This window comes from Mus caroli, chromosome 8 (assembly GCF_900094665.2).
Source record: "Mus caroli chromosome 8, CAROLI_EIJ_v1.1, whole genome shotgun sequence".
In the NCBI taxonomy this organism is placed as follows: domain Eukaryota; kingdom Metazoa; phylum Chordata; class Mammalia; order Rodentia; family Muridae; genus Mus; species Mus caroli.
The window spans coordinates 98163311-98188931 of NC_034577.1; the positions used below are offsets into that span (position 1 = coordinate 98163311).

A 25621-nucleotide genomic window follows, 5' to 3' on the forward strand; every position below is an offset into this window, starting at 1 on the left:
TGTAGACCAGGCTGGCCTCGAACTCAGAAATCCGCCTGCCTCTGCCTCTGCCTCCCAAGTGCTGGGATTAAAGGCGTGCGCCACCACGCCCGGCTGCTTCTTAAATTCTGATTGGTCTTAGTGAGCTCATCTTGTGCAGGTAAGCTGCATTTCACAGCATCCTCTGGCTCTTTCCTCCCCTCACCCTCCATCCTCTGGCTCTTTCCTCCCCTCTTCCAGTTTTTTTCTTGTACCTTGGGGACATAGGGTGATAACACTCTCAGTTAGGGCTGAGCCCTCCCTCAATAGACACTTACTCTCAGTTAGGAGTCTGCATTGACTGCTAATCATCTAACTAACTTACCATCACTGAGAGGAGCAACTTCTCTGGCCTAGATTATATCTGTGGAGATAAGTATAAATACTTAGAGGACAGATCAGCATTATGTCATCTAATAAAACAACAGTGTAGATTCTTCTCTAGGCCTGTGGTCCCTAAGCCATGGGCTTCTGACCAGCTTTACAGAGCCAGATCTGAATTCTTCCCTGTACAGCAGGCCTCAGATCCAAGCCAAATATAGTTGAGCGCCCCCATAACTTTTGTGCCACTGTTGGACCAATGGCAGATCAGTACTGTAACATGCATGGTTGGCTTCAGGGATACTGTTGATGTCTTTTCTCCCCTAGAGATTAGCACTATGACAGGCAGCAGGCAGCGGGTCAGTTTCTCCTTGCTTTCCTTTTGGTTTTGGTAGTGGTGGTGGTGGTGTTGTGGGGACAGGGTTTCTCTGTATAGTCCTGGCCATCCTGGCTAGCCAGGCTGGCCTCCAACTCAGAGATCCACCCTCCTCTGCCTCCTGAGTGTTGGGATTAAAGGCATGTGTCACCATCACCTGGCTGAAGTTTTTTTTTGAATGGAGTCATACAATGTGTAGTTCTGTCTGACTTGGCTTAACCTAATATCACTGTCATTTACATTGTTTAAATGACTTGGGGAAAGGGGCTTTCAGGCTTTCATGACATAATTTAAAATTCAGATTTTGATGCCTATAAATAAAGTTTTATTGGATAATATCCTAGCTCATGTCTGTAACTGCATTTGTGCTGCAGAGATTATAAGCTCACAAAAATCTAACATACTTGCTGATTGGGTTTTTACGGAAATTCTGTCAGGTCCCTGTGAGCACACGTTTGTCACACCTTTTCTTCATCTCAGCCTTTGCCATGGGTGTCACTAGAGATGTGGCAGGTCTGGCAGTTTAATTTGTCACTTTACCTCCTGTTACACAAAGCTGTTTCTCTCCTTTGAAACTAAGACCTCCTTAGCAAGTGAAAGACAGCATTGGTTGCCAGAAAAATGTAGTGCACCAGTAGGAGTTCTAATAGTGTTCAGCAGAGATGAGACAGGCCTGCGGTGCTCTGTGGGGGTAGAGGAACCTCAGGTATTGTTCTGAGCCTACACTTTGTTCTTTTATTTTTATGCATGTATTTTGCCTGTTTGTGTATATGCACCTTGCTGCATGCCTGATGCTCTCTGTGTCCAGAAGGAGGTGTCGGACACCCTAGAACTGGAGTCATAGACAGTTCTGAGCCACCATATAGGTCCTGGGAATCAAACAAGGGCTTCAAAAAGAGCAAGTGCAGCCAGGCTTGCTGGCATACGCCTTTGCACCTCTCTGGAGGCTGAGGCCAGCCTCATTTACATTTGGAGTTCCAGGACAATTAGAGCCACTGATTGAGACCCTGTCTCAAAACAAAACAAAAAAGAGCAGCAAGTACCATGAACTGCAGAGTCATCTTCCCAGATTCATATTTCTTTTATTTTGTTGGGGTTGTTTTGCCTGCCTATATGTCTGTGCACCAGGGTTTTTTGTTTTGGTTTTTGTTTTTTTGGGAATGGGGATGCTTTTTCGAGACAGGGGTTCTCTGTGTGGCCTTGGCTGTTGTGAAACTAGCTCCATAGACCAGGCTGGTGTCTGACCTGACTCTGCCACCCAAGTGCTAGTATTAAGGTATGTGTCATGTCACCACCAGGCTATCTATCTATCTGTTTTCTGTTCCTACTTATTTGCTAGGTGTCTGGGAAGAGTTGAAGGGGCATCTGATCCCCTAGCTGGGATTCAAACCAGATTTCTCTACAAGAGCAACAACTCTTGTAACTGCTGAACTATCTTTTTTTTTGCCTATTTTTTTACATTTTATAATCATTTATTTATGTGTGTTGAGGCCAGAGGACAACTTTCAGGAGCAGTAGGTTTTCCTTGAGTGTGGGACCTCCTCAGGAATTAGGTGTCTCCTTCCTCTGTGTGTTCTAGGAATTTAACTCGGAGCTCCAGGTTTGCAGTCAGTGACTTTACCACTGAGCCATCTCAGCAGCCCTCTGACCCTTCCCACTATACTCCATTTTAAAGGGGCAGACCTAGAGTTCAAAGAACTGAATTGTTAATTGTAGAGAAAAGAGGCCACACCAGGACAAGGTCTTGTCTCCGTGGTTTATAAAAACCCAGGGGGGGGGGGACGGATGGACAGATGGATGGACAGGCAGATGGACGGACAGACACAAGTACGCTCACCTGCAGGATGGGTCAGGTGGCCATGCTACATGTGTGTAAGCAGCAGGGATCAAAGCATGACAGTCGTCCACATTCTCACTTTTCCTGTCTCCTCATTGTAGTGAGTTCCTCTCATGTATCCTGCCTCCTCACCCAGACTGGCAGTCTTACAGAGCTGTCTGTGTGCCTTTCTTACAGATGAGATGGCTAACAAATGGCCTGGCCCTGCCAAGAGCTGGTCAGGAGGTTGTTGTCTGCAGTGGCTAGAGTGGGGTCTGCAGTGGGATCTGCCTGCCAGGCGGCTAGTGCCACACCAGATGGAAGAGAATTCTAGCCAGGCTTTGTGAATTTAAGAAGCTGCAGTTTTTTAAGCTGGCTTGTATGGGGCCTCCGGTTCAGCTCAGAGTGTGGACCTGCAGAGACTTTGGAGTCTCTCAAAGGCATCACTCAAGAGTTCTTAGAGAGCCAGCAGGCAGTTTCCTCCACGGGCACTTATGTTCCTGGAGCTACTGGTTTATAATGTGGTTGAGCCTCCCTTCCCAGATCTCAGCTTTAGGCAGTTCAAGAAAACTCTTCTCTTCTGCCCCTAGAGTGGCCTAGGCATAGAGAGGACTAGAGGTGTCTTTGAATCTTTCTGTTGGATTGAAACTATCAGGTCCATGAAGGGCTTTAACTGGCTACTTTTTTTTTGGGGGGGGGGGTGGGTAGGGACAGGGATTCTAGACCAAGTATGGTTTCTGGCTTTGCTGAGCAAGTCCATCTTTCCCTTGGAGCATTGAAATAGACTCAGACTTGTTCCGTGGGCCTGCTTTTGGAGCCCCAGCCCCAGACATTAATGTCAGTTTCCATTAACCAAGCTCCAGAACAGGATGGAGGAAGGGGTGGCCCCTGACAGCTGAGCTCCCTAAGAGGGCTGCTGTCTTTTCAAGCCCTTCTTGTTGGTGGCAGGAAAGTAGGGCAACGTAATGGCCTGCAACCAATAAACCCACAGGCCTGGCACTAACTCCCATCTTATCTCACCCTGCTGCTTGTGACTCCAAAAGCTTTTTGGATCCCTTGGGGAGCTTTGAGATATATGCCTTGCCTTTCCAGAAAGCCATCGATCTGGTGACAAAAGCCACAGAAGAGGATAAAGCCAAGAACTACGAGGAGGCACTCCGTCTCTATCAGCATGCTGTGGAGTATTTCCTCCACGCCATCAAATGTGAGTCACTCTTGGGGTCACCTGGCTGCAGTGCCCTGGAAGGGGAGGGCAGGCACATGAGGCTCAGGGAGGCCACTGGGTTTCTCCTGCAGATGAAGCACACAGTGACAAGGCTAAGGAGAGCATCCGAGCCAAGTGCATGCAGTACCTAGACAGAGCGGAGAAGCTGAAGGATTACTTACGGAACAAAGAGAAGCATGGCAAGAAGCCAGTCAGAGAGAACCAGAGTGAAGGCAAGGGGTGAGTGAGTGTGCTGGGGTGTGCATCAGGGGGCCAGAGTTCCCAGGCACATTCCTGTGTCACGGAAAGCTGCCTTGGATTTCTGTTGCACCCTTCTTATGGGGTATCTAGCTCCTCCAGGTAAAAACACCAGCAGCTGCTTTCAGTAAGCAGAAAACAGGGTCTGACTTCCCAGAATGAAGACAGATTGAGAAAGGGACAGGAAACGGGAAGCGGGAGGGTTTGAGGATGGGAAAGCGAAGGCTGGGCAGCAGCTGGCTGTTGGCATGAGAGCGTCCCCCTTTAACAGTTTTGTTTGTGTTGTTTTAAGACAAAGTTTGATTATTTAGTTTTACATTTATTAACTGTGACTTTATTTAATTTTAAACTTCATGTCTTTTTTGCCCTTTGAATTCTCTGGAGTGGCAACTCCACGTTGTTTGTTTTTGAGTTCATCTGAAAAATCTCTGACAATTATACTGGCTTGACTTGGTGTTAAGTTCAGCTGAAGCACATTGCCCTCATTAGCCCGTAGGAAAAAGCAGCTGTCAGTCTCCTTATTCCTTTAATGAAGAATTGAGAATAGGTTATGAATGTTTCCTCTGAGGGATTGTGGCACTCACATTTAGGTATCTTTTTGCTTGTCCCTCACCAGCAACACATGCACATGGATAAGTATGTGTGCTACTAGAGCTGGCTTCACTCACAGAGCCTCCTTGCTCCCCGAATGGAGGGCCAACTTGATCTTCTGTTTCCTTTCTTAGTAGTGACAGTGACAGCGAAGGGGATAATCCAGAGAAAAAGAAGTTACAAGAACAATTGATGGGTAAGAGGCCTGAGGCCATGCTGGTAGAAGGGGTGTGCCATGGGTTCTTTTTCTGGTCTACTTGTGCTCATTGGTCAGTTTGGGGTCCTCCTTTTTGCAGGTGCTGTTGTGATGGAGAAGCCGAACATACGGTGGAATGATGTAGCTGGACTGGAGGGGGCTAAAGAGGCTCTCAAAGAAGCTGTGATTTTGCCAATTAAATTCCCACACTTATTCACAGGTAAGAATGTAGCATAATGCATATCTTTGATTCCAACATTTAAAAGGCAGAGGCAGATGGACCTCAAGTTCAAGACCAGCCTGGTCTACAGAGTAAGCTCTACAATAGTCAGTGCTATCCAGAGAAACCCTGACTTAAAAAAAATAAAAGTAAGCTGGGCGTGGTGGCGCACGCCAGCACTCTGGAGGCAGAGGCCGGCAGATTTCCAGAGTGAGTTCCAGGACAGCCAGGGCTACACAGAGAAACCCTGTCTCGAAAAACCAAAAAAAAAAAAGTAAATAGAATGTAGTCACTAGCTTAGGTATAAAACTACCATCATGAGGAATCTAGCTTGGGGTTCTGCCCTCAGAACAGATGGTAGGTAGCCTTATGCCCTCAGGACACAGCTCGCAGAGGGTAGATTCTGGTCTTGCTGCCTGTTGTGTCTGCCCTGCTCACCACAGCCATCTACCATGTGACTTGTTGGTTTGTTTGTTTGTTTGCTTTTGCTGGGATGGAAAATTGGGACCTAGGCAAGCACTATAGCCCTGAATCTGACCCTGTTTTTGTGAGCTGGGAATACTTGAATGGCAGTTCTTCTACCATGTGTAAAGTCCTGGGTTTGGTTCTCAGCATCACAGAAATTGGATGTGGTGTATCGCACTGTCTGTCACTCAGCACTTAGGAGGCAGGATGATTGCACGACTGGGGCCATTCTTGGCTAAATTATGAGCCTGTAGGCCAGGGCTAGAGAGATGGCTCAGCGGTTAAGAGCACTGACTGCTCTTCTAGAGGTCCTGAGTTCAAATCCCAGCAACCACATGGTGGCTCACATCTATCTGTAATTAGCTGTAGGCCAGCCTGAGATGCTTAAGACTTGAACTTGGAGTAGACCATCTCAATGAGGAAGTAGAGTCAGGAACCAGAGCTGGCCAATTCCCTTGTCAAGGACATGGGGCCATTAGTAAGATGAGGTAACTTTGTTTTGAGATTTGTTTTTAAGTATATTGGTGTTTTGCCTGCATGGTATGTCTGTGTACCATATTTGTGCAGTTGCTGGAAGGCCAGAAGAGGGCTGGATCCCCTGAAACTAGAATTACAGTTATGATCTGCCTTGTGGGTGCTGGGATCAAACCCAGGTCTATTGGAAGAGTATTCAGTACTATTAACAAGCCATTTCTCCAACCCCACAACTTGATTGTGTATGTGTGGCATATTCATGCATAATTATATATGTGTTCCCATATGTGGGGATGCATGTATGTGTACATGTATATGGAGGTCAGAGGATGATGTTAGGTGTCTTTCGCAGTTGCTGTTTATCATATGACAGATGAGGGTTACGGGGGAGGCAGGGCCAATACTTAACCCCAGAACTCGATGATTCAGCTCGTCCAGCCAGCATACTCTAGGGATCCCCTAGCTCTGCTTTCCAAACCCTGGGCTTACAGGCAGGCCATCACTCTTGCATGGTATTCTCCTAGGTGCCGGGGAGCTGTACTTTAGTAGTCAAGCTTGTAGGACAAGCATTCTGCCTCCTGAGCAGGCAACTCCCTGCCTTCAACTTTCCTTTGTTCCTCTTTTGCCATCAGGAAACAGCTGAGTCCTGTTCATTCATTCTTTATTACAGGCAAACGCACTCCTTGGCGAGGTATACTCCTCTTTGGGCCCCCAGGCACAGGCAAGTCCTACCTGGCCAAAGCCGTGGCAACAGAAGCCAACAACTCCACCTTCTTCTCTGTGTCCTCCTCGGATCTGATGTCTAAGTGGTTGGGGGAAAGCGAGAAGTAAGTTGGCCATCAGCTATGCTACAGCAGCCTTGGCAGCTGCGTGTAGTTCAGCTTCCTGGCCCCTTGGAAATCACTTCCCAGAGGAGCTGCTGTGGGATGTCTGGAATAGTAGTCAGAACAAGCTCTCACTTCTTTTTTTTTTCGGTTTTTCGAGAAAGGGTTTCTCTGTGTAGCCCTGGCTGTCCTGGAACTCACTTTGTAGACCAGACTGGCCCCGAACTCAGAAATCCTCCTGCCTCTGCCTCTCCAGTGCTGGGATTAAAGGCGTGCGCCACCACGCCCTGCTCAAGCTCTTCTTGAGACGCTGTCCTGATACGCAGGGTTAGGGTTAGGAAAAGACGAGGCACCCCTGTAATCCTAGCACTCAGGATGCAGAGGCAGAAGGATTACAAGTTCAAGGTCAGCCTGCCCTGTGTAATTAGACCTTGTTTCAAAGCAAATTAAAAAAGGAGCTAGAGAGATGGCTCAGGGGTTCAAAGGACCCGGATTTAACTCTCAGCACCCACTACAGCCAGTTCACAATTGTCTGTAATTCCAACACAGACATACATACAGGCAGAACACCAATGTAAGTAAAATAAAAACAGGGAAATGAACCAATTGTAAATACGTATCATCTGTTTGTTTTCTATTTGGTTTTATGAGTCAGAATCTCATAAAACTGGTTACAATCTCCATCAGTAGCAGAGGCTGCCCTTGGACTTCTGATTGTCTTAGCACTACCTCCTCAGTGTTGGGGTAATACACATATGTCACATCTGTAGTCAGTTGTATATCCTCTTTGGGGGCATTTCACGGGGTTTAGCTTATTCCTCAAGATGACCTCCATTCTTTGATACGAATCTGAGGCTCAGAGAAAGGGAAAGGATTCTTCCCAAGCCCAGAGCTAATGAATGGGGCTCCCCTCTGATACCACAGCAAGTTCTTGATTCATTAGTGTTTGAGGACTTGTCTGCCCTGGTTTTCCTGTTGCTATTTTTTTTTTTTTTCGTTGTGTTTTGGTTTTGTTTTTTTTCCTTCCTGTGGGAGAGGCACCAGGTCTAACTAATGACTGTGTCTCAGGGTGGGCATGTTTGGATGGCGTGTCCCAGTCTTGACCCCTTTCTCACTCTCACAGGCTAGTCAAGAACCTGTTTGAGCTGGCCAGGCAGCATAAACCTTCCATCATCTTCATTGATGAGGTGGATTCCCTCTGTGGGTCACGGAATGAAAATGAGAGTGAAGCTGCCCGTAGGATCAAAACAGAGTTCTTGGTCCAGATGCAAGGTGTGTGCTTGTGCCTTGTCACTCTTTGGCTGTCTTCTACCTAAAGGCAACCCAGGACTCCATTATGGAGCTGCACTGGGTACAATGGAGGAGAGTCACTTCTGATGCCTCAGGCTGGCAGCAAACAGAGTGCTCTGAGGCCTTTGTTGTGTCACCTTCCCATCCCTCAGAACAAGTGGTGCTATAGGGAAGCCCCAAAACATGGTTTAGTTTTCCATGGGGCCTGGCTGCTCCTGCAGGCATCTTCAGTCACTTGTCTCCCATTCTTCACAGGAGTGGGGAATAATAATGATGGGACTCTTGTTCTTGGTGCCACAAACATCCCCTGGGTGTTGGATTCAGCCATCAGGAGGAGGTGAGTCTCCCCCAGAAGGAGTTATCTTTGTCTAGCTATGGTCAGTTTGTGACTAGCCATCTGCCTCTATTTCTTTAGATTCTTCCCAAGTCTGCATGTGGAGCAGAGCCCTGTGTAAAGCTGGGTCCTGGATCACTCATTTCAACATGCAGGCTGCCCTTGCCCTTCCTACCATCATCAGCTTTCATTTCATGTCATGCATCTTTCCAGGTTTGAAAAGCGAATTTATATCCCATTGCCAGAGGAAGCGGCCCGAGCCCAGATGTTTCGGTTACATCTGGGAAGCACACCTCACAACCTCACAGATGCTAACATTCACGAGCTGGCCCGCAAGACAGAAGGCTACTCAGGAGCAGATATCAGCATCATTGTGCGGGACTCCCTCATGCAGCCAGTCAGAAAAGTACAGTCAGCAACACACTTCAAGAAGGTAAGCGGCGGCAGTGGCTTAGGCAGTGTTGCCAGTGAGGTGTTGGTAGCCTCTTCAACAACTTTCTGGCTCCTCAAGGGACATTCTCTGTGAGAGAACCAAAGGTAGGTATTAAGTACCCTTTGCTCTAGAACTGGAGCAGTGCCATGCATCCTGCCTGCAGTTACTGCTGGAGTAAACTGCTCTTCAGCTATAGGAAACAGAAGATAGGCCGACAGCATCATGCGGGAGGGCAGGGTGCCTGACACAGTAAGTGGAAGAGGGACTTGCCCACTCATTCAGGCACATCTTTGCTGAGTGTCTGCTGTAGGTTGTGCTGTGTGCCAGCCCTGTCCTGGGTGTATGAAAGGCAGTAATGGAGACAACCAGTGAGAGAAATGCTAATTCCCCTTAAACAGTGAGTACCTGTCAGAGCAGAGTGGAGTCATCAGGAGTTTCACAAGTTTGGAGAGGTGAGCAGTTTGCTCTATTAGAAGACAAACCACACTGGAGTAACCTGAGCCAATTCCTGAGGATTCGGTTTGCTTAGGGTTTCCCCATTGCAGGAGACTTCAGTGAGAGGGACTTTTTTGCAGCAAGTACATTTATGGGATGAGTCTTGGTAGCATTATAGGGGAAGATGAAGCATTTGGGGCTACAGGAAGATCTGGAGGCCAGCAGCTGGAAGATCATACGGTCCATGCACCTCTGAAACCAGATCAACCCTCCTGGACCTTTCAGCCTTTGTTTATTGGTTGTTTTGTTGTTGTGTGTGTGCACGTGTACACAGAGGTCATAAGTTCTCTGCTACTATGTGGATCTGGGAGACCCAACTCAGGCCATCAGGCTTGGCTACAGTTGCCTTTACCTGCTAAGCCATCTCACTAGCCCATGTACATTTGTTTTTTTAAGGTGGTTCTATTAGTCCAGGACAATCTCAAACTCATCCTATAGTTGAAGATGACCTTGAACTCATATATCCTGTACTTCCTAAGTGCTGAGATTACAGGTGTTTGCCACCAGGTTTATTGTTTGACTTGTTTTAAATGCTGTGGGGGCAGGGAGGGCAGTTTATGAAGATGCCACCGTGTGTTTTGGAGGTAAGAGGACAACTTTGTGGTGTTGGCTCTCTTTTACAGATGGAACTCAGGTCACCAGGTTTGCATGCCAGGTGCCTTTAAGCACTGCCTGAGTCATCTTTCAGACCCTCAGACTATTTTAAAAGGCGCTTTTTCCTCCTCCAACTTTGATGACTAGAACCTCTGTACTCCCTTCAGCCATCCTTAGGTCCTGATGTACACATTACTAACAGCCAGCCTCACAGTCTCTGCTTGGTTTCAGGTGTGTGGCCCTTCTCGAACCAACCCTAGCGTTATGATTGATGATCTTCTGACCCCATGTTCTCCGGGAGATCCAGGGGCCATAGAGATGACTTGGATGGATGTCCCTGGTGATAAACTCTTAGAGCCTGTGGTTTGCATGGTGAGTTACCCATTGGAAGAAAACCAGAAAGTCCAAAACAAAAAGTACCTTCCTACTGTCCTGGCTCACAGCCCTTCCGGAGCCTTTGGGGTGGAAGGACCTTTTGAGGTCCTTGCTGAGGTCCTGAGGGTCTTTAAGAAGAAAAGCCAACACACTCATTCCAAGGCCTGGCTTTTTGGTCCAGAAGGAAACCAGTGAAAATCTTTTTCACATGGCTCTTACCTGAACAGTATAGACCTCTCCTAATTTTGTCAGCTGTCTGCACTGTGGGGTGAATTCAGTAACGGAACTAGTGCTGGGATGGGATGAGAGCTGCGGGGTGAAGGGTGAAGTAATCTTTCAGAAGGCAGGCAGGCAGGCCTCTTGTCAGTCTAGACAGCATGACAAATGGAGAGTGCTGAGGACCTGGGGTCAGCCTTTCTCAGCTACATGCTTGTCTCTGCAGTCGGACATGCTCCGGTCTTTGGCCACTACCCGGCCCACAGTGAATGCAGACGACCTCCTGAAAGTAAAGAAATTCTCTGAGGACTTTGGACAGGAGAGTTAAAGCTTCATGTGATAATGAAATTGAGAGTCTGACTGGAGAAAATTCATGGGACTTCCTACACCAGTGGTCAGGCAGGACCTGAAGTCGTGAAGACAATAGTATTTCCTCTACTGCCTGGCTGTCAACCTAGTAGGATGAAGAAGGGGCCTCCGCAGCTGCAGAGATGCTTCACCATGTAGGACACTTGACACTGGCTCTGCATACTTCACTACTGGATGCTCACACTCCTTGCCCTGATCTGTTTTGTCTAACTTTTGTTCCCCTAAATTAATGCCGCTTTGATTTCTGTCTTGTTTATAAAGAGAAAAGTCATCTGGAAATGTTAAGGAGTGGGAGCTGCTAGGCCCCTGCTCTCACTCCTTTCCTCTTAACTTTGGCTACTTGTGAGCTGACTGTGGTAAAGTAGGAAAAGCCATCCCACCCTCCTAAGCTTGCATCTGGAGCTTCAGGTCCTCCTTGCAGGAGCTGACAGCTTCTGTGAACACGATGCTGTTTCCATCAGGAGAGACGGCAGACAGGCAGGTCTTTATCGCTGCCTTCACCTGAGAACTGAGCCCAGCCTCTGCTGGTCCTGTCCTGGAGATGTCTAATAAACCCTTTTCCCTTATTGAGCTACTGGCATCGTCTCATTTTTGATTCTAGTATGAGTTGAGAGTAAAGCTTACTTCTGGTAAGGCCCTCTGGATTGCTCTCTGCTTTCCTTAGCAGGGCAGGAAGCAGCAGTGCTCGTAAGGCCTGCAGACCCTAAGGCTCAGGCAGACCCTGAACTTCTGATCCTCTTGCTTCCAGCTCCGAAAGGCTGGAATTGTAGGAATGGTAATGTTCCCATGAGATAACCTAGTATCTGCTACTGAATAGATGCCACCCAGTTTAGAAGGTCCCCAGATAAGGTAGCTCTGGAAATGCTGTGTGACACAGACTTCAGTCCTCCAATAGCTGGTATTATTCTGTATTTTACTTCTTGATGTTAGGAATCAAACCCAGGTCCCTCCACTTTAAGTACTGTTCTCCCAGAGCTATATATGCTCCAGCTGTAAGTTGCAAACGAAAGAACTGAATCTGTAGTCAAGATTATGTTGGCCTTTCACTGTCTGCTTTGCTCTGATTGAAAGTGGCTACCAGTAGAAGCTTTGTTCTTTAGATTTTATTTTAATTATGTTTCTGTGAAAGTTTATACACAAAACAATACCTGCAGAGGCCAGGAGGCGGCACTCAATTCCCGGGAGCTGGAGGTATAGATGTAGTGAGTTGTCTGATGTAAATGCTCAGAACTGAACTCTAGTGTTGTGAAAAAGAAAGCACTCTTTAACCTAACTGCCTAGCCATCACCCCAGATTTGAGCTTTTTTTTCTTTTAAGAGAATCTCACTATGTTCCTTTGATGGCTTTAAACATTAGCCTACGATTGCCAGCAGAGTGCTGGAATTAAAGGTGTGCCACCACACTCAGACTTTTAAGACCCTGCATTTTAAGACAACTTTCAAGTCCAGCAGTAGTGTGATGCACCTTCAGTCCCAACGCTCAGGAGTACAGAGGCAGGTATATCTCTTTAAGTTCGAGGCCAGCCTGGTCTACAGAGTGAGTTCCAGGACAGCCAAGGCTACACAGAGAAACCCTGTCTCAAAAAACAAATCTTTTGGATATCTGGATTACCTTATCAATCAAGCGTAGGCTGTGGGGGTAGAATGTGTCTCATTTGTACAGAGGATGTTTACCGCCTACTCCTCTCCATGGGAAATTGTCAGGAAATAGCCACTCCTTTAATGGTATATTTGTAGTCCTGCTGTAATCGTATTCTGTCAGATCTGATTTCAGGGCAAGCATTTCTATCATCTTCATCTCAGAGCAGCACACACAGCAGCCCACTGTTTACTGTCAGACTGGAACCAATTCCAGGCTGAGCACAGATGTGACCATCTTAGTCTGCATGCTGCATTTCCAGACCCTCAATCTAAGGCGAGTGTTAGTCATTCACCTCCATCCAGTGGAGATTGGTAAATGTCCCACTGTCCATTTTGTCGATGAACAAGCAGCCCTGCAAGTGATCCATCTCATGCTGGATGATTCGAGCTGTCCAACCACTTGCTGACCACACCACTGGCTCTCCTTTTGGGTCCAGTCCTGCAAAGGAAGTTACAGGCTCGATGAGGTGAGGCTTTGCTGAATTCATGCTCAACCTCCTGTCCCTACTTTCTGTCTCCTGCCTTGGCCATGCCTATTTATATCCTATCTACAGAGGCAACATCCAAGAGTGAATGTGAATAACAGCTCTTATCCCTCCTAGAAAGGATACTCCAACTTTGACCAGTGCCGACGTTTTACTCAGCGTGATTCCCAGCACTACTACAGGGCAAGGATAAGAAATCAAAACTTTTCAAGTGCTGTTTATCAAAGGTATTTCATGCCAGGCGTGGTGGTGCACACCTTTAATCCCAGCACTCGGGAGGCAGAGGCAGAGGCAGGCGGATTTCTGAGTTCGAGGCCAGCCTGGTCTACAAAGTGAGTTCCAGGACAGCCAAGGCTATACAGAGAAACTCTGTCTCAAACCCCCCCCCCAAAAAAAAAAGGTATTTCAGCTTGGCACTGTAGCAAATAACCATATTCCATAAAACAATGTGAGCTTAGGCATGGAATGGTTTGTTGCCCTAGTCTGGGTAAATCTGGGTCCCACTTTCTTACCCAAGCCCCACCACGATAAACTGGGAAAATCGTGTGTGCAATACAGACACACTTACATGGAAATCTATACACCTACCCATGAGAAAGGGGAAAGACAGGCTCCGTATCTAAGGAATCACCCTGCAACCCATCGATGCGGGCCTGCCCTGCCCTTCAGGAGTTCAGTCGGCTCCCGAGTGCCGCTGTGTCTGCACTGTCTCCAGCCAAGGAGAGCAAGACCACCCCGCTGCCCACGTCCCCAGCACCTGAGATCTGCACGGCTTGGAAGCGAGGCACACACGCCAGAAAGCCGGCGACACTCTCGCAGCCCTCGGGGAAGGTGACCAAGCGGCTGTCCAACACCCTCAGGCTGGGGTTCACCAGCACCCGAAGTGGGAAGGGTTCCATCTGACGCAGTTCGCGCAGGCGCGGTGAGAAGGCTCGGAGGAGCGTGTCCGGGAACTCGAGCGCCAGCACTTGCAGCGGCACCCCCAGCTGCGGCGCACTAAGGCCCACACAGCCGCGCCGTCGCATTACCTGCACCATCCGCCCCACCAGCCGCTGCAGCTCCGGCCCCGCTAGCTGCTCGGGTTCCACCGGGGCCGCCACGACGCGCAGCACCGGGTCCCCGACCTGGCACACGCGCGCGTACGGCGGCTGCGGCGCGCCCCATACAAGGCGCCTGAGGTACCGCCAGTAGGAGCGCGTGCGCGCCGGGCCCTCCAAGGCGGCCGAGGAGCTGCAGCTCTGCGCCGGGCTCCGCGGGACCCACGCCGGCCGCGGCAGCCTGCCCAGCAGCAACATGGCGCGGGGAGACGCCGCGGCCCTTCCTTCCTTCCTTCCGCTAGCGCCACAGACGCCGGGAAGCCGGGAAGCGTAGTTCCCCCGTAACTTCCGGACGCCCATCGTCCGGAACAGCAGGCGAGTGGCGACAGTCGTCGGTTTTATTAAGGCTGCAAGTACCACAGGGCCCGCGCTATCCTGGGCAAAGCAACTGCACACACCTTCCCGCTGCAGAAGCGCGTACCCTCAGGGCTGCTCCCCAGGCTGCGGGCAGGGGACACTGCCTATGGCTCCTCCCTCACTCGGTGGCTCGGCTGGCAGCGGCTCCCCCTCCACGGGCTCCTGAGGCAGCGGCTCCCCTGGTTCCCTCTTCTCTGTAACAGGCTCCGGGCTGCGCTGCTCCGCAGGGAGCTCTGGAGCTGGGGCCACGAGGTCCGGCCCCAGCTCCTGTTCATCTAAACAGAAAACTGTCTCTCTCTTAGGCAAAATAAAGGCGAGAGGTTCCTGGATGGCGCTGATGTTCACGTGTCCAAGGTTTCCGTGCTTGGAGAGCTGGGTGGGTGAAATGCCTGATCCAGATGGTAGGGAAAAAGAAATGAAAAAGAAAAAAAAAGTTATTAAATTCAATGCAGAGATCTCAGGGATGGTGTGGGGCAGGGGAGGGGACACTCAGAGTAAAGATTTGACACAATTACATATTCCAATACAAGAAGAACATCTTTTGGGGTTTTTTGTTTTTTTGAGACCTGGCTATGCTGGAACTCTATAGACCAGGCTGGTCTCTTATCTCACAGAGATTGTCCTGCCTCTGCCTCCCAAATGCTGGTACTAAAGTTGTGCCAGGCTAAGGGCATCTCTGTAATAGAGAAAGACAGTTATATTGGAGCCCCATTGTGAGGGTGGATGGAGCCTGAGTCAGGAGACACTCAGTAAACACTGGAGTCCAGGCACAGATCCCAGCTATTTGGGAGGCAGAGGCAGGAGGATCTCTGAGTTCAAGGCCAGTTGGGTATACCATGTTAGTTCCAGGGTAGTCAGGGCTATATACTGAGATCCTGTCTAGTGTCAAACCAAAAACAAGGGCTACAGACATGGCTCAGTGGTTAAGTGCTCTTCCAGAGGTCCTGAGTTCAATCCCCAGCAACCACACGGTGGCTCACAACCATCTGTAATGGGATCTGACACCCTCTTCTGACATACAAGCAGGTGTACATTCAGATAGAGCACTCACATACATAAAATCTTTAAAAAGACAAAATGAAAACAAAAATGATAAAAGCCAGGCCGTGGTGATGAACACCTTTAATCTCAGCACTCAGGAGATTTATTTACAGAGTTCCAGGACAGTCAGAGTTTCACAGAGGAACCCCTGAAGAAAAATCCCATATCAAAAAACCAAACAAACAAACAAAATTTTTTAAAAAAATCTTTCCTTTTATCCTAGCACTTGGTAAGCAGAGGCAGTCGGATTTCTGAGTTCAAGGCCAGTCTGGTCTACAAAGTGAGTTCCAGGACAAGTCAGAGCTACACAGAGAAACCCTATCTTGAAAAACAAAACAAAACAACTTTCCTTTTTCTTACCTAAAGTCTGGGCTATCTGAGCTGGTGGGAAAAGGACTTGAAGACAGCGGTTCAAATAAGGAACAAGGTCTTCCAGGAAGGCAGTGCAGAACTGGACAAAGATCTCATGCTCCCCACTGCTGAACACAGCCTCTTCTGCTCGATGGAATGCCAGGATTGTTTTGGTTACCTACAGGACAATGTCAAAATCAACCACAGAGGAAGTCTACTGCTGCTGACTATGTGGACAAGCACAAACTTGCAGCATAGAGAGAGTTCATTCACAACAGGGGTGGCAGGGGGCTCCTTTAAGCCCAGCCCTTAGAGGCAGAGACAGGCAGAGCTTTGTGAGCTCCAGGCCAACCTGGTCTACAGTCCAAGTTCCAGGACAACTGGGGATACAACCAAGACACACAAATCCTGTCTTGAAAAACCAAAAACAGGTAAGAAAAAAAAAGAAAAAGAAAATTAATTCCAAACAATGCGTTTCATTGCTATCTTGTTGAAATTCAGCACTGTGGTCAATAGACACAATTGTGTCATTTGACTGGTGGATTTATGACTCAATGCTTTGTGTTCTGGTAGATGGGGTATGATGAAATAATTCAGGAGAGATGCTCTCCTGCTGGCCTTGAGGGAGAAAAGCCATGTTGTGAGCTGCCTGTGGCAGATGGCCTCTAGGAGCTGAGGGCATCAGTTCTGCAATTTTCCAATGGCACAGAATGGCACCTGACAACTGGAATGAGCCTCTAAGGGAACAGATGACACCTTGAATACAGCTTGTGAGACCGTGAGCACAGAACCCAGACACTGTACCTGTATTCCTAGCTCATAGACAGTAGCTGATTTTATATATATATATGTGTGTGTGTGTGTATATACATATATATGTATATATGTGTGTGTATATATGTATATGCAAGGGATTTTAATCCAGCAACATGGCTATTCTGGCTGGAATACAAACATGCCCTCAGTCCACACCTTTAATCCCAAACATGAAGGTAAAGTTAGTTTATAGAAGGAAGCACTCATGTTTGAAAGTGATGTCTAATTGATTAGAGGCAGACGAAGTGACAAATCAGAGAAAGATTTGACAGAACAGGATATGCCAAACTCTCACAAGAACAAAGAAAGGCTACTTAAGAGAGAGCAGCAGCTCCAAGAGGGGAGGGGGGAAAGAGAGTGAAAGAGGGCAGTTTTACAGAGACAGACAGGTTTCAAAGCGAGAACAAGCTAGACAAAGGTGAAGACAGAACAAGACAGAGAACAAGGAGCCAGATTAGAACACATTGCCAAAGTTAGTATGGGGACAAGCAGAGCAATTCAGTTAGAAGCTGAGAGAAGCCAGTTTGAATCAGTCAATGTGAAGAGGAGTTTTGAGTAGAACAGCTGAGATGACCAGCCAGTCAGAGTTCAGAAAGAGCTAGAAAGGGTAAGCTTATTCAGCCGTAAGTCCAGAGGCTGAAAATATTCTAGATCTAGGTAAGAGTATACAGCTACTAGAAGCTTCCAGGACTAGGCCTAGGTTAGCAGATGTAGACAGTAAGCCTCAGAGAGGACAATTGCATCAGGCAAATAAAAGATACTTTTACAGATATATGGAAGTGTTCTAAGCTGCTGAATTCCTGGGAGTTTGGTATCAAGCAGTGGACTGTGCATGCTGAGTGGCTGCCACAGGTTCTCTATCATAGCTTCTTCTAGGATCTCCCCACAAAGGGTGATCTAGCATCAAAGGTGCTCTACCAGAAGAACCTTGAAGAGCACGGTAAACCTCTCAACATTGGCAGGCACCATGATTATGTGGACTGGTGCTGTACAACAGCTTGACTGGCTGTTACCAAGGGCAGCCCAAGATAGCAGAAAATTACTCACCTTGGTAAGGGCATTTTCCAAGGTCCCAGTCACATCCTGTGCTAGAGCCACAGGGCAACAGAGACGTAAATCATTGAAAGCAACCAAAATGTTGTTGAGGAAGCAGGCAAGAGGTGGGAAGTCTAAGAGCGCCATCGGTGGCTGCAGCGTCCCTGGTTGTGTGGCTGGTACTGTAGCAGGCATGTTACTGCTGCCCAGGATGGCTGCAGTTGAGAGGAGGGTGTATGAGGTCATCTCATCCTGGAATTTCTCCACTGCTTCCTCAACTGCTTTCTGGAAAGTGCTGATTGCCACCCTCTGGAAAACAGGAGCCAACTGGCCGCGGAAATCAGCCCCCACCCGGCTAAAGGACAGCCCAAAGTACATGCACTGGCCAAGCAGAGAGTCCAAGCGGCCTCCTATACCCCGGTAAAGGTCAGTCTCTAGCACCTGCAGGAACTGTGAGATTTTCTGTAGCACCCATCCATGGAAGATGGCACCCTCATTCACAGTGTACTCGCCCATGGCAGGTGGCAGCAGGGGGTCCTCATCTGAGAAGATAGCACGGTACTGGGTGATGATATCAAAGAGATGGACCCGGCAAGCCTCAATGGTTTTTGTGATATGGAAGTAAGGATCATCATTAGGGATGGCAGTCAGGATGGAGCGGAGCCAAGCATCCCGGGCCTGAAGAAATTTCACCCTCAACTCAGCCTCAGTGAAGACATCCATGCGTCGAAGATAGCCTATGACACGGAGGCAGGCTGGGAGCTGGATGTTGGTCCTCAGTTGTTGGATCAGCTGGCTTAGCATCAGCTGCATGGACTGGCGCACTTCATTCACAATGCCCTGACAATAAACAGAGTCGTAACACTCTGAGAAAAATACTTTGGAACCCATCCTATTAACTCTGGACACTGGAAGCTAACATTCTTGTGGCTTTCCTGACATATAACGTGGATTTCTGCAGGTTTACAGAGATCTGCTGACATAACTAGTTCTCCTGCTCAAAAATCCTCCTAGGGTTTCCCATCACAATCAACAAACTACCAACTATTCGTCATGATCTCCAGGCCCTACCTGATTCTCCAGCTTCATCTGCTTCCTAATGCCCCAGACTTTCCTACTACAGTCCAATAACAGAGGCTGCTTTGGAACCCCTGAAACACGCCAATTTCCCACCTTACCCTGTTTTGTTTCTCCTACTTCTTGCTTTGCTGTCTCTCCAGACCTTCAAGTCCTGGTGCTTTCTCATCACTAAGGTCTTGGAAAGACCTTTCTGACAATGTCAGTGACTCAGCACTCTAGAAACCCTTGCTAGCTCTCTACCCTAGTCCCTGGTTCTGTTGTGTTTGTTTCTGAGATAGAATCTCATATAGCTCAGCAACCTTGCCTCAAACTAAGCAACTAAGGATGGCCTTGAACTCCTGAGCCTTCTGTCTCTTCCTTCCAAGTGCTGAGTTTACATACATACCCCACCATGCCTGCCTGGCTTTCTCTGCCTATTTCTTCAGACATTTACCAATCTCTGCAATATTGTTATTTACCAATTACCATCTGTATTTATCAGCATATCAATTAGAATAGAAGCTTCACTGAGAACCATGGCCTTGAATATTTTCTTCACAAGGTATTCCTAGTACCTAAGTCAGTATCTGGCACATGAGTAATAGGATCTTTGAATGAATGTACCAATATCGTCTGTTCAGCTTACCTGGCTGGCAGAAACATATGAACTATGCAAAGGTTTCTACGTGTAAGTGTAGTCACAATCACAGAATTAACTATCAGATCATCAGCTTGAGGCACTCTGGGCAAGGTGGCTACCTGGATCACAGGGATGGAGGAGTACTTCCTTTCCAGCCGCCGTACATAGGCGGCAAGCTCCAGCGCCTCTTCATAATAGCTGTTTCGGACACACGTGTCCATAAGCTGGGGAATCTCTAAAATCTCCAGGATTTCTGTGTGCCGGTTTAGAGTCAGGGTGTTCATGCGGCGGTTGGAGCTGATCTCCTCAGCTTCCTTCACAAAGTTCCTAGAGCCAATCAGGAAAGTGTATTTCCTTATTATCCTGCACAACAGTTTGTTACCAAGCACTTCCTGGACACGGGCTAGATGGTTTACCTAACTTATTTAAAATCTTCCCGCTGGGCAGTGGTGGCGCACGCCTTTAATCCCAGCACTCAGGAGGCAGAGGCAGGTGGATTTCTGAGTTCAAGGCCAGCCTGGTCTACAGAGTGAGTTCCAGGACAGCCAGAGCTATACAGAGAAACCCTGTCTAGAAAAAAACCAACCCCCCCCCCCAAAAAAAAATCTTTCCACAAGGCTGGCTTTGGTGGGGCACACCCATGATCCCAACCCTCCAGAAGTTTAGGCAGACCAGCCAGGGATAGATACATAGTGCAACCCTATCTCAAACAAAATCCTCACACCAAATCTACAATTCCTATTACACTTGAAAGAACTTTTAACTCAAGGTTTAAGAAACTTTTCACTAATTGATTGCTTGCATGGAGTCGTCACGATGGCTCAGTGGGTACAGTGCCTACTGCCTGTCAACAAGCCTGCTGACCTAAGTGTGATCTCCTCACTGGAGAGAGAACCCACCCTACAATCTGTCCTCTGATTTCCACATCAACATGGTGATACCCCTCCCTACATGTCATTTTAAAATGCCTTGTAGATTTGGATTGGCTGCACAGACTGTCAACATTTGGGACTGAACTGCTAGGTCTCATGAAGGAGGACTATGTTATGGCAAGGTACTTGGCTTCTCTGGACCTGTCTTTTCATTGGTGTGAATGTTAGAGACAGGCAAGATGGCATGTACGTAAGACCTTACACAAAGTACTGTATGGAAAGCATCTACAAATCCCTTACTAGCTGGACTTAAGGCTGGAGAGGTGGCTCTGTGATCACTGCTCTTGCAGGCGACCCCAGCTTAGGTCCCAACACATATACCTAGTGGCTCACAACCACCTATAATTCTAGTCCCAGGGTATCTGACACCCTCTTCTGGCCTCCTTGGGCACATATGGTGCACAGACATACACGCAGGTGAGATACACATTTTAAAGTAGCTACTAATACTTTTCTAATTGAGCACTAACCACTCTATAAGCCACACTCTTGCCCTAAGATTCTTCAGGTCTTCATGGTATGTGCTGCTATGTATCTTTTGCTCACCCACTTAAACTTTCTCCACTTTTCTATAGTAATTCCAGAAACTAGCTTTATGCAGTCCTGAATCTCTTTTCAGATATATGGGGTACACAACCTGTTTTTTGTTTGTTTTTTTGGTTTTTCGAGACAGGGTTTCTCTGTGTAGCCCTGGCTGTCCTGGCACTCACTTTGTAGACCAGGCTGGCCTCGAACTCAGAAATCCGCCTGCCTCTGCCTCCCGAGTGCTGGGACTAAAGGCGTGCGCCACCACGCCCGGCTACAACCTGTTTTTAATATCCAAGCTTCCAAAGAAAAACTGACCTGCTGGATAGCAGAATTAAGTGTATTAGACTGAGGACCTAGAAATGTAACATAGCTTAAAAAGGAAATGCTTTCCCACAACCTACAATGACAAATAGGATCTGTCAGTTTCCTATCGATGGACATTTTGAAGCAGAGCGCCTCCAGCCCACATTTATATAGGGTTAACTATGTCAGGCTCAATGAACTGCCTTGCATAATTTTATTTATTATTTATTTTTTGGATTTTCGAGACAAGGTTTCTCTGTATAGCTCTGGTTGACCTGGAACTCACTCTGTAGACCATGCTGGCCTCGAACTCAGAAATCCGCCTGCCTCTGCCTCCCAAGTGCTGGGATTAAAGGCGTGCGCCACCACCACCGGACTGCATAAATTTTTTTTGTTTGTTTGAATGTCTCCTGTAGCTCAGGCTGTCCATGAATTCAATACTCAGACTAGGATGATGACTTTGCGACTCGGATACTGGGATCACAAGTGTCAACAAGACTGGCTGAATGTTTATTATTTAATACAACAGCCTATGAGGGAGTAGTGGACTTCTGGCTTCCAATTCTTGGAAACTTACTAGCTGTGTTCTTGGACAAGTCACTTCACTTCGACTTCCTCGTCTGTAAAATAATGACGCTACCTACCTAGGTGGCTGCTGTGAAGTTTAAGTGGATTAACAAGGCAATCAGGAGAGAGCCCTGTGCACTACGCTTGGGTCATGACGCTAGCGTCCTGGCAGATACAATGACGCGCCCGTCGCCATCAGGCCAGCCGCACCTGCAGCTCTGCTGGAAGCCCGGCAGACGGTCGAGCAGGCGCCCGAGGGACGCCTCCACGTCGCCGAAGAGCCGGTGGATGCGCTCGGTGCACTCGGCCCCGCGAATGAACGTCTTGTAGTTGGCGAAAGCCAGGTCGCGCGTCTGCTGCAGCCGCTGGGCCCGCTCCTCCGCCAAGCGCTCGGGTTCGCGCCGCAGCCGGTCCAGCCCGGAGCCGCTCAGCTCCCGGAGGTAGCGGCCCACGTCCGGCTTCTCACGCCACTGAGCCTCGGGGAAGCGGTCCCGGAATAGCGACGCCAGGAGGCCCTCATCTTCCACCTCCCCCAGCGCGGCGGCCGTGGCTGTCGTCGTGGCCGAAGCGGCCGTGGAGGGCTGGAGAGGGAGAGCGGCCGCCATCTCTCAAGCACAGAACCGTCACTTCCTCTCCAGCGCCGGTTTCGCTCCTGGGAAACGGAAACGATTGGGGAAAACATTTCCCGTCTCTATGGTTTCTCATCTAGTCGGCTTTCGGTCCCCGGAAGTCCGCCACGGTAGGCGGTGACTGCGCAAAGATCACGGAGAATTAGACTAGAGAGGCACGCGTTCGTGGACCCCGTGAAGTGGGCGGGTGAGAAAGTGACTTCCGCTTCCGGCTCTCCAGGCACGAGGATTCCCGGGAGCCAAGCAAGCGGCAAGATGAGGCCCTTGACTGAAGAAGAGACCCGGGTCATGTTTGAAAAGATCGCGAAGTAGTAAGAACCAGAGAGGCGGATGAGGGACAGGCGTGCGGGGAGTGGGGATGCGGCACCGGAGCGGGACGGTCCCGGCTCAGCTGGTGGTTTTCTTGTTGCCCTCAGCATCGGAGAGAACCTGCAACTCCTGGTGGACAGACCCGACGGCACGTACTGTTTCCGGCTGCACAACGACCGAGTTTACTATGTGAGGTGAGGTGCGGCGTGCTGCCCACTGCGTGGCGGGCTGGAGGCCTGCATCCATCCCTGGTCGTCACTGGGTACCTTCCTTCCCGCCCCTGTAGTGAGATGATGCTGAAGCTGGCCGCCAACATCTCTGGAGACAAGCTCGTGTCGCTGGGGACGTGTTTTGGGAAGTTTACCAAGACCCACAAGTTCCGCTTGCACGTGACAGCTCTGGATTACCTGGCCCCCTATGCCAAGGTACGTGGTGGGGGCCTGGTCTCCAGGTTGCCATCGGGGATGAAGTCCCAGGTGACGGCGGCCAGGTCAGAGCACAGATTCTTTCCACCGGGTTTCTGGACAGGGTCAGAAAAAAAAAAAAAAAAATTGCTTATTATATGAGCGTTTCGATGTAAGATTGAGGAACTCCATGGTGAAAGATCAAAAATTGGGGTTCACTGGGCGTGGTTGCGCACACCTTTAATCCCAGCACTTGGGAGGCAGGGGCAGGTGGCTAGTTCGAGGCCAGCCTGGTCTACAGAGTGAGTTCCAGGACAGCCAGGGCTACACAGAGAAACACTGTCTCCAAAAAAACGAAAAAAAGGGGAGGGGGGGTTCCAAACAACTTAAAGGTTCCCCACCTCTCCTTAAACACGGAAGCAGCTGCTAATCCGCGTACAGTACAGGGATATAGCCCAACATCCTTGTCTCTTGGCTTTTAACTCTCTTTCAGTATAAAGTGTGGGTGAAGCCAGGAGCAGAACAGTCCTTCTTGTATGGAAACCATGTGTTGAAATCCGGTCTGGGTCGAATTACTGAGAACACGTCTCAGTACCAGGGAGTGGTGGTCTATTCCATGGCGGACATTCCTCTGGTGAGTAGCCACGGTAGCCATCCATCGCAGCAAATGCCAGGTACCTACTGGAAAGGATGAAGTTTCAGTCAGCACCTTGGAGACTGACTTCTTGGCTCCTTTCACAGTTCTCAAAGATACAACTGTTTCAATATAGTTTTTGCTTTGTTTTGTTTTAAGTGAATGCCTGTTCTTTCAATTCCAGGGTTTTGGGGTGGCAGCAAAGTCTACCCAAGACTGCCGAAAAGTGGACCCCATGGCAATTGTGGTGTTCCACCAAGCAGACATTGGGGAGTATGTACGCCATGAAGAGACACTGACTTAGGACGGTCATCCCAAGAACATTTTGCTGTGTGAGAGGACTTAGCTTTGTTTCCTGTGTGCGGCCATCAGATTAAATCTGGACAACACTGAGATACGCAACTTGGGTTCTTATCAACAGAAATGGCTCGAAAATAGGGTCTCTGGCCCTCTAGAGTCAAAAGCAGGTGGATCACAAGTATAAGGCCAGCTCAGGCTACTTGGCGAGTTCAAAGCTAGCATGGGCTACATAGTGAGCCTTGTCTCAAAAATCTAAAACAGGCAAACCAGAACCTGAGAGTGTTTTGTGTGAGTAAATAGAGTGTTTCTATTTTGTGTCTGCGTCGTCTTTGTTTGGATCAGAATTCTTGTTCTGAGTGAAGGTTTCTAAGTTACCTCACTGAGGACAGGAGTAATCTTACTGTTATCTGTGATAACACTGTTTTCCAGGCTCATGATAGCACAGTGGACTTTCTATTGTTTGTTAATGTTGGTAGAAACGGCCATATGAGCCTCTGGTTTTACATATGGAATTTAATAAATTTTAATGGTTTTATATTTGTTATTTCATATGTGTGAGTGTTTTGTTGGCATGTATGTATGTGCACTGCTTATGTGCCTGGTGCCTAAGGAAGTCAAGATGGCTTCAGATCTGGACCTAGAGTTACTGGTTGTGAGCCACCATATAGGTGCCAGAAATTAAACTCAGGTCCTGTACAAGAACAGCAGTGGTCTTAACCATTAAGCTATCTCTGCTAATAAATGTAATAGGTGCGTGTTGGCTCTTTTTCTTGGTGGTAAGTGGGGTACAGTGTGGAAGAGTCTGTATTCAAACCTCAGTTCTGCCCCTTGCCAGCTGTGGTGTGGACAACTCTGCTGAGAAAGCTTCATTTTCTTCCTTGGTTAAGAGAAAAAACCCGTGACCCTGCCTTGTGGTGGTTCACATCTTTAATTCCAGCACGGGGCTTGAGGGTGAGGCAAAGGCAGATGGAGCTCTGTAGGTTCAAGACCAGCCTGGTCTACATAAGGAGATCCTGGCCAGTCTTAAACCCAAAACCCACAAACTGAAAAAACACCTCCAGTCATCAGTGTAACTGATATTCAGAATTAAATATAGCAGTTGTAAAGCATCCGGCATGGGATAGTAGAGATACCCTGTCTCAAAACAGGAAATTGTGTGTGTCTGTGTGAGTATAACCTGCTTGGGTAACGGTATCCTCAGAGGGCAGAAAACACTTGGGATTCCTTGGAACCTGAGGGTAAGGACAGTTGTGAGCTGGCAATTGTTGGTGTTGGGAACCAAACTTCAGTCCTCTAAAAGAGAATATTCTTTCTGAACTGCTGAGCCATCTTCCCTGTCTGTGTTAAAATGGTTTTGTTACTTTTTTTTTAAATTGAAACAAGTTCTGACTATGTATCTCTGCTTAGAATGTGCCCAGGCTGGCCTCAAACTCAAGGATCCATTGGTTCTGAAGTGCTGAGATTAAATGGGTGTACTACCATACCAGGCTCAATTCCCCCACCTCCCTTTTTTTTTTTTTTTTTTTTTTTTTCTTTTGAGACAGGATTTCTCTGTAGCCCTGACTGTCCTGGAACTCATTCTGTAGACCAGGCTGGCCTTGAACTCAGAGATCTATTTGCCTCCA

The 25621-nt window shown here is 48.3% G+C and overlaps 4 protein-coding genes across 6 annotated transcripts in view; 2 read left to right on the forward strand and 2 right to left on the reverse strand.

The window, feature by feature from the left end:
• Positions 1 to 11439, forward strand: part of Vps4a (vacuolar protein sorting 4 homolog A) — a 13295-nt gene extending 1856 nt beyond the window's left edge. Inside the window, exons 2-11 of the mRNA XM_021170811.2 lie at positions 3624 to 3735; positions 3828 to 3975; positions 4719 to 4780; positions 4881 to 5000; positions 6610 to 6766; positions 7887 to 8035; positions 8309 to 8390; positions 8601 to 8820; positions 10141 to 10281; positions 10727 to 11439. Coding sequence (XP_021026470.1) covers positions 3624 to 3735; positions 3828 to 3975; positions 4719 to 4780; positions 4881 to 5000; positions 6610 to 6766; positions 7887 to 8035; positions 8309 to 8390; positions 8601 to 8820; positions 10141 to 10281; positions 10727 to 10828 — 1293 coding nt within the window. The 3' untranslated portion in view covers positions 10829 to 11439. The remainder of the gene's footprint in view (positions 1 to 3623; positions 3736 to 3827; positions 3976 to 4718; positions 4781 to 4880; positions 5001 to 6609; positions 6767 to 7886; positions 8036 to 8308; positions 8391 to 8600; positions 8821 to 10140; positions 10282 to 10726) is intronic.
• Positions 11440 to 11953: 514 nt separating this feature from the next.
• Positions 11954 to 14413, reverse strand: Pdf (peptide deformylase, mitochondrial). Its single transcript, XM_021170815.2, has 2 exons — positions 13752 to 14413; positions 11954 to 12948 (listed from the first exon to the last, which is right to left on the reverse strand). Exons 1-2 carry the CDS (start codon positions 14389 to 14391, stop codon positions 12791 to 12793), a joined length of 798 nt encoding a protein of 265 aa, XP_021026474.1. The 5' UTR covers positions 14392 to 14413; the 3' UTR covers positions 11954 to 12790.
• Positions 11958 to 22407, reverse strand: Cog8 (component of oligomeric golgi complex 8). Of its 3 annotated transcripts, none has more exons than XM_021170814.2 (6): positions 21931 to 22357; positions 19510 to 19717; positions 17704 to 18531; positions 15850 to 16018; positions 14513 to 14837; positions 12863 to 12948 (listed from the first exon to the last, which is right to left on the reverse strand). In XM_021170814.2, exons 1-5 carry the CDS (start codon positions 22323 to 22325, stop codon positions 14515 to 14517), a joined length of 1923 nt encoding a protein of 640 aa, XP_021026473.1. In that variant the 5' UTR covers positions 22326 to 22357; the 3' UTR covers positions 12863 to 12948; positions 14513 to 14514. The 3 variants fall into 3 exon arrangements, with proteins under 3 accessions (XP_021026471.1, XP_021026473.1, XP_021026472.1); XM_021170813.2 differs by having other exon boundaries at positions 14490 to 14837; XM_021170812.1 differs by having other exon boundaries at positions 11958 to 14837; positions 21931 to 22407.
• Nip7 (nucleolar pre-rRNA processing protein NIP7) lies at positions 16573 to 24538 on the forward strand. The gene is made up of 6 exons (XM_021170817.2): positions 16573 to 16618; positions 22570 to 22660; positions 22766 to 22852; positions 22945 to 23083; positions 23556 to 23696; positions 23881 to 24538. The coding sequence occupies exons 2-6, from the start codon at positions 22605 to 22607 to the stop codon at positions 23998 to 24000; spliced, it is 543 nt and encodes a 180-aa protein (XP_021026476.1). The 5' UTR covers positions 16573 to 16618; positions 22570 to 22604; the 3' UTR covers positions 24001 to 24538.
• The last annotated feature ends 1083 nt before the right edge of the window (positions 24539 to 25621 follow it).

What these genes read in the sequence shown, in the direction of transcription:
- Cog8 (XM_021170812.1), bottom strand. Translation starts at nt 22,325, where the DNA reads ATGGCGGCCGCTCTCCCTCTCCAGCCCTCCACGGCCGCTTCGGCCACG. An exon ending in TGGAAAATGCCCTTACCAAG is followed by an intron (nt 16,019 to 17,703) that starts GTGAGTAATTTT and finishes ATTGTCCTGTAG; the next exon opens with GTAACCAAAACAATCCTGGC. An exon ending in TCAGATAGCCCAGACTTTAG is followed by an intron (nt 14,838 to 15,849) that starts GTAAGAAAAAGG and finishes CATCTGGATCAG; the next exon opens with GCATTTCACCCACCCAGCTC.
- Pdf (XM_021170815.2), bottom strand. Translation starts at nt 14,391, where the DNA reads ATGGGCGTCCGGAAGTTACGGGGGAACTACGCTTCCCGGCTTCCCGGC. An exon ending in CCAAGCCGTGCAGATCTCAG is followed by an intron (nt 12,949 to 13,751) that starts GTGCTGGGGACG and finishes CTTCCTTTGCAG; the next exon opens with GACTGGACCCAAAAGGAGAG.
- Nip7 (XM_021170817.2), top strand. Translation starts at nt 22,605, where the DNA reads ATGAGGCCCTTGACTGAAGAAGAGACCCGGGTCATGTTTGAAAAGATC. An exon ending in TTTGAAAAGATCGCGAAGTA is followed by an intron (nt 22,661 to 22,765) that starts GTAAGAACCAGA and finishes TGTTGCCCTCAG; the next exon opens with CATCGGAGAGAACCTGCAAC. An exon ending in GACCGAGTTTACTATGTGAG is followed by an intron (nt 22,853 to 22,944) that starts GTGAGGTGCGGC and finishes CCGCCCCTGTAG; the next exon opens with TGAGATGATGCTGAAGCTGG.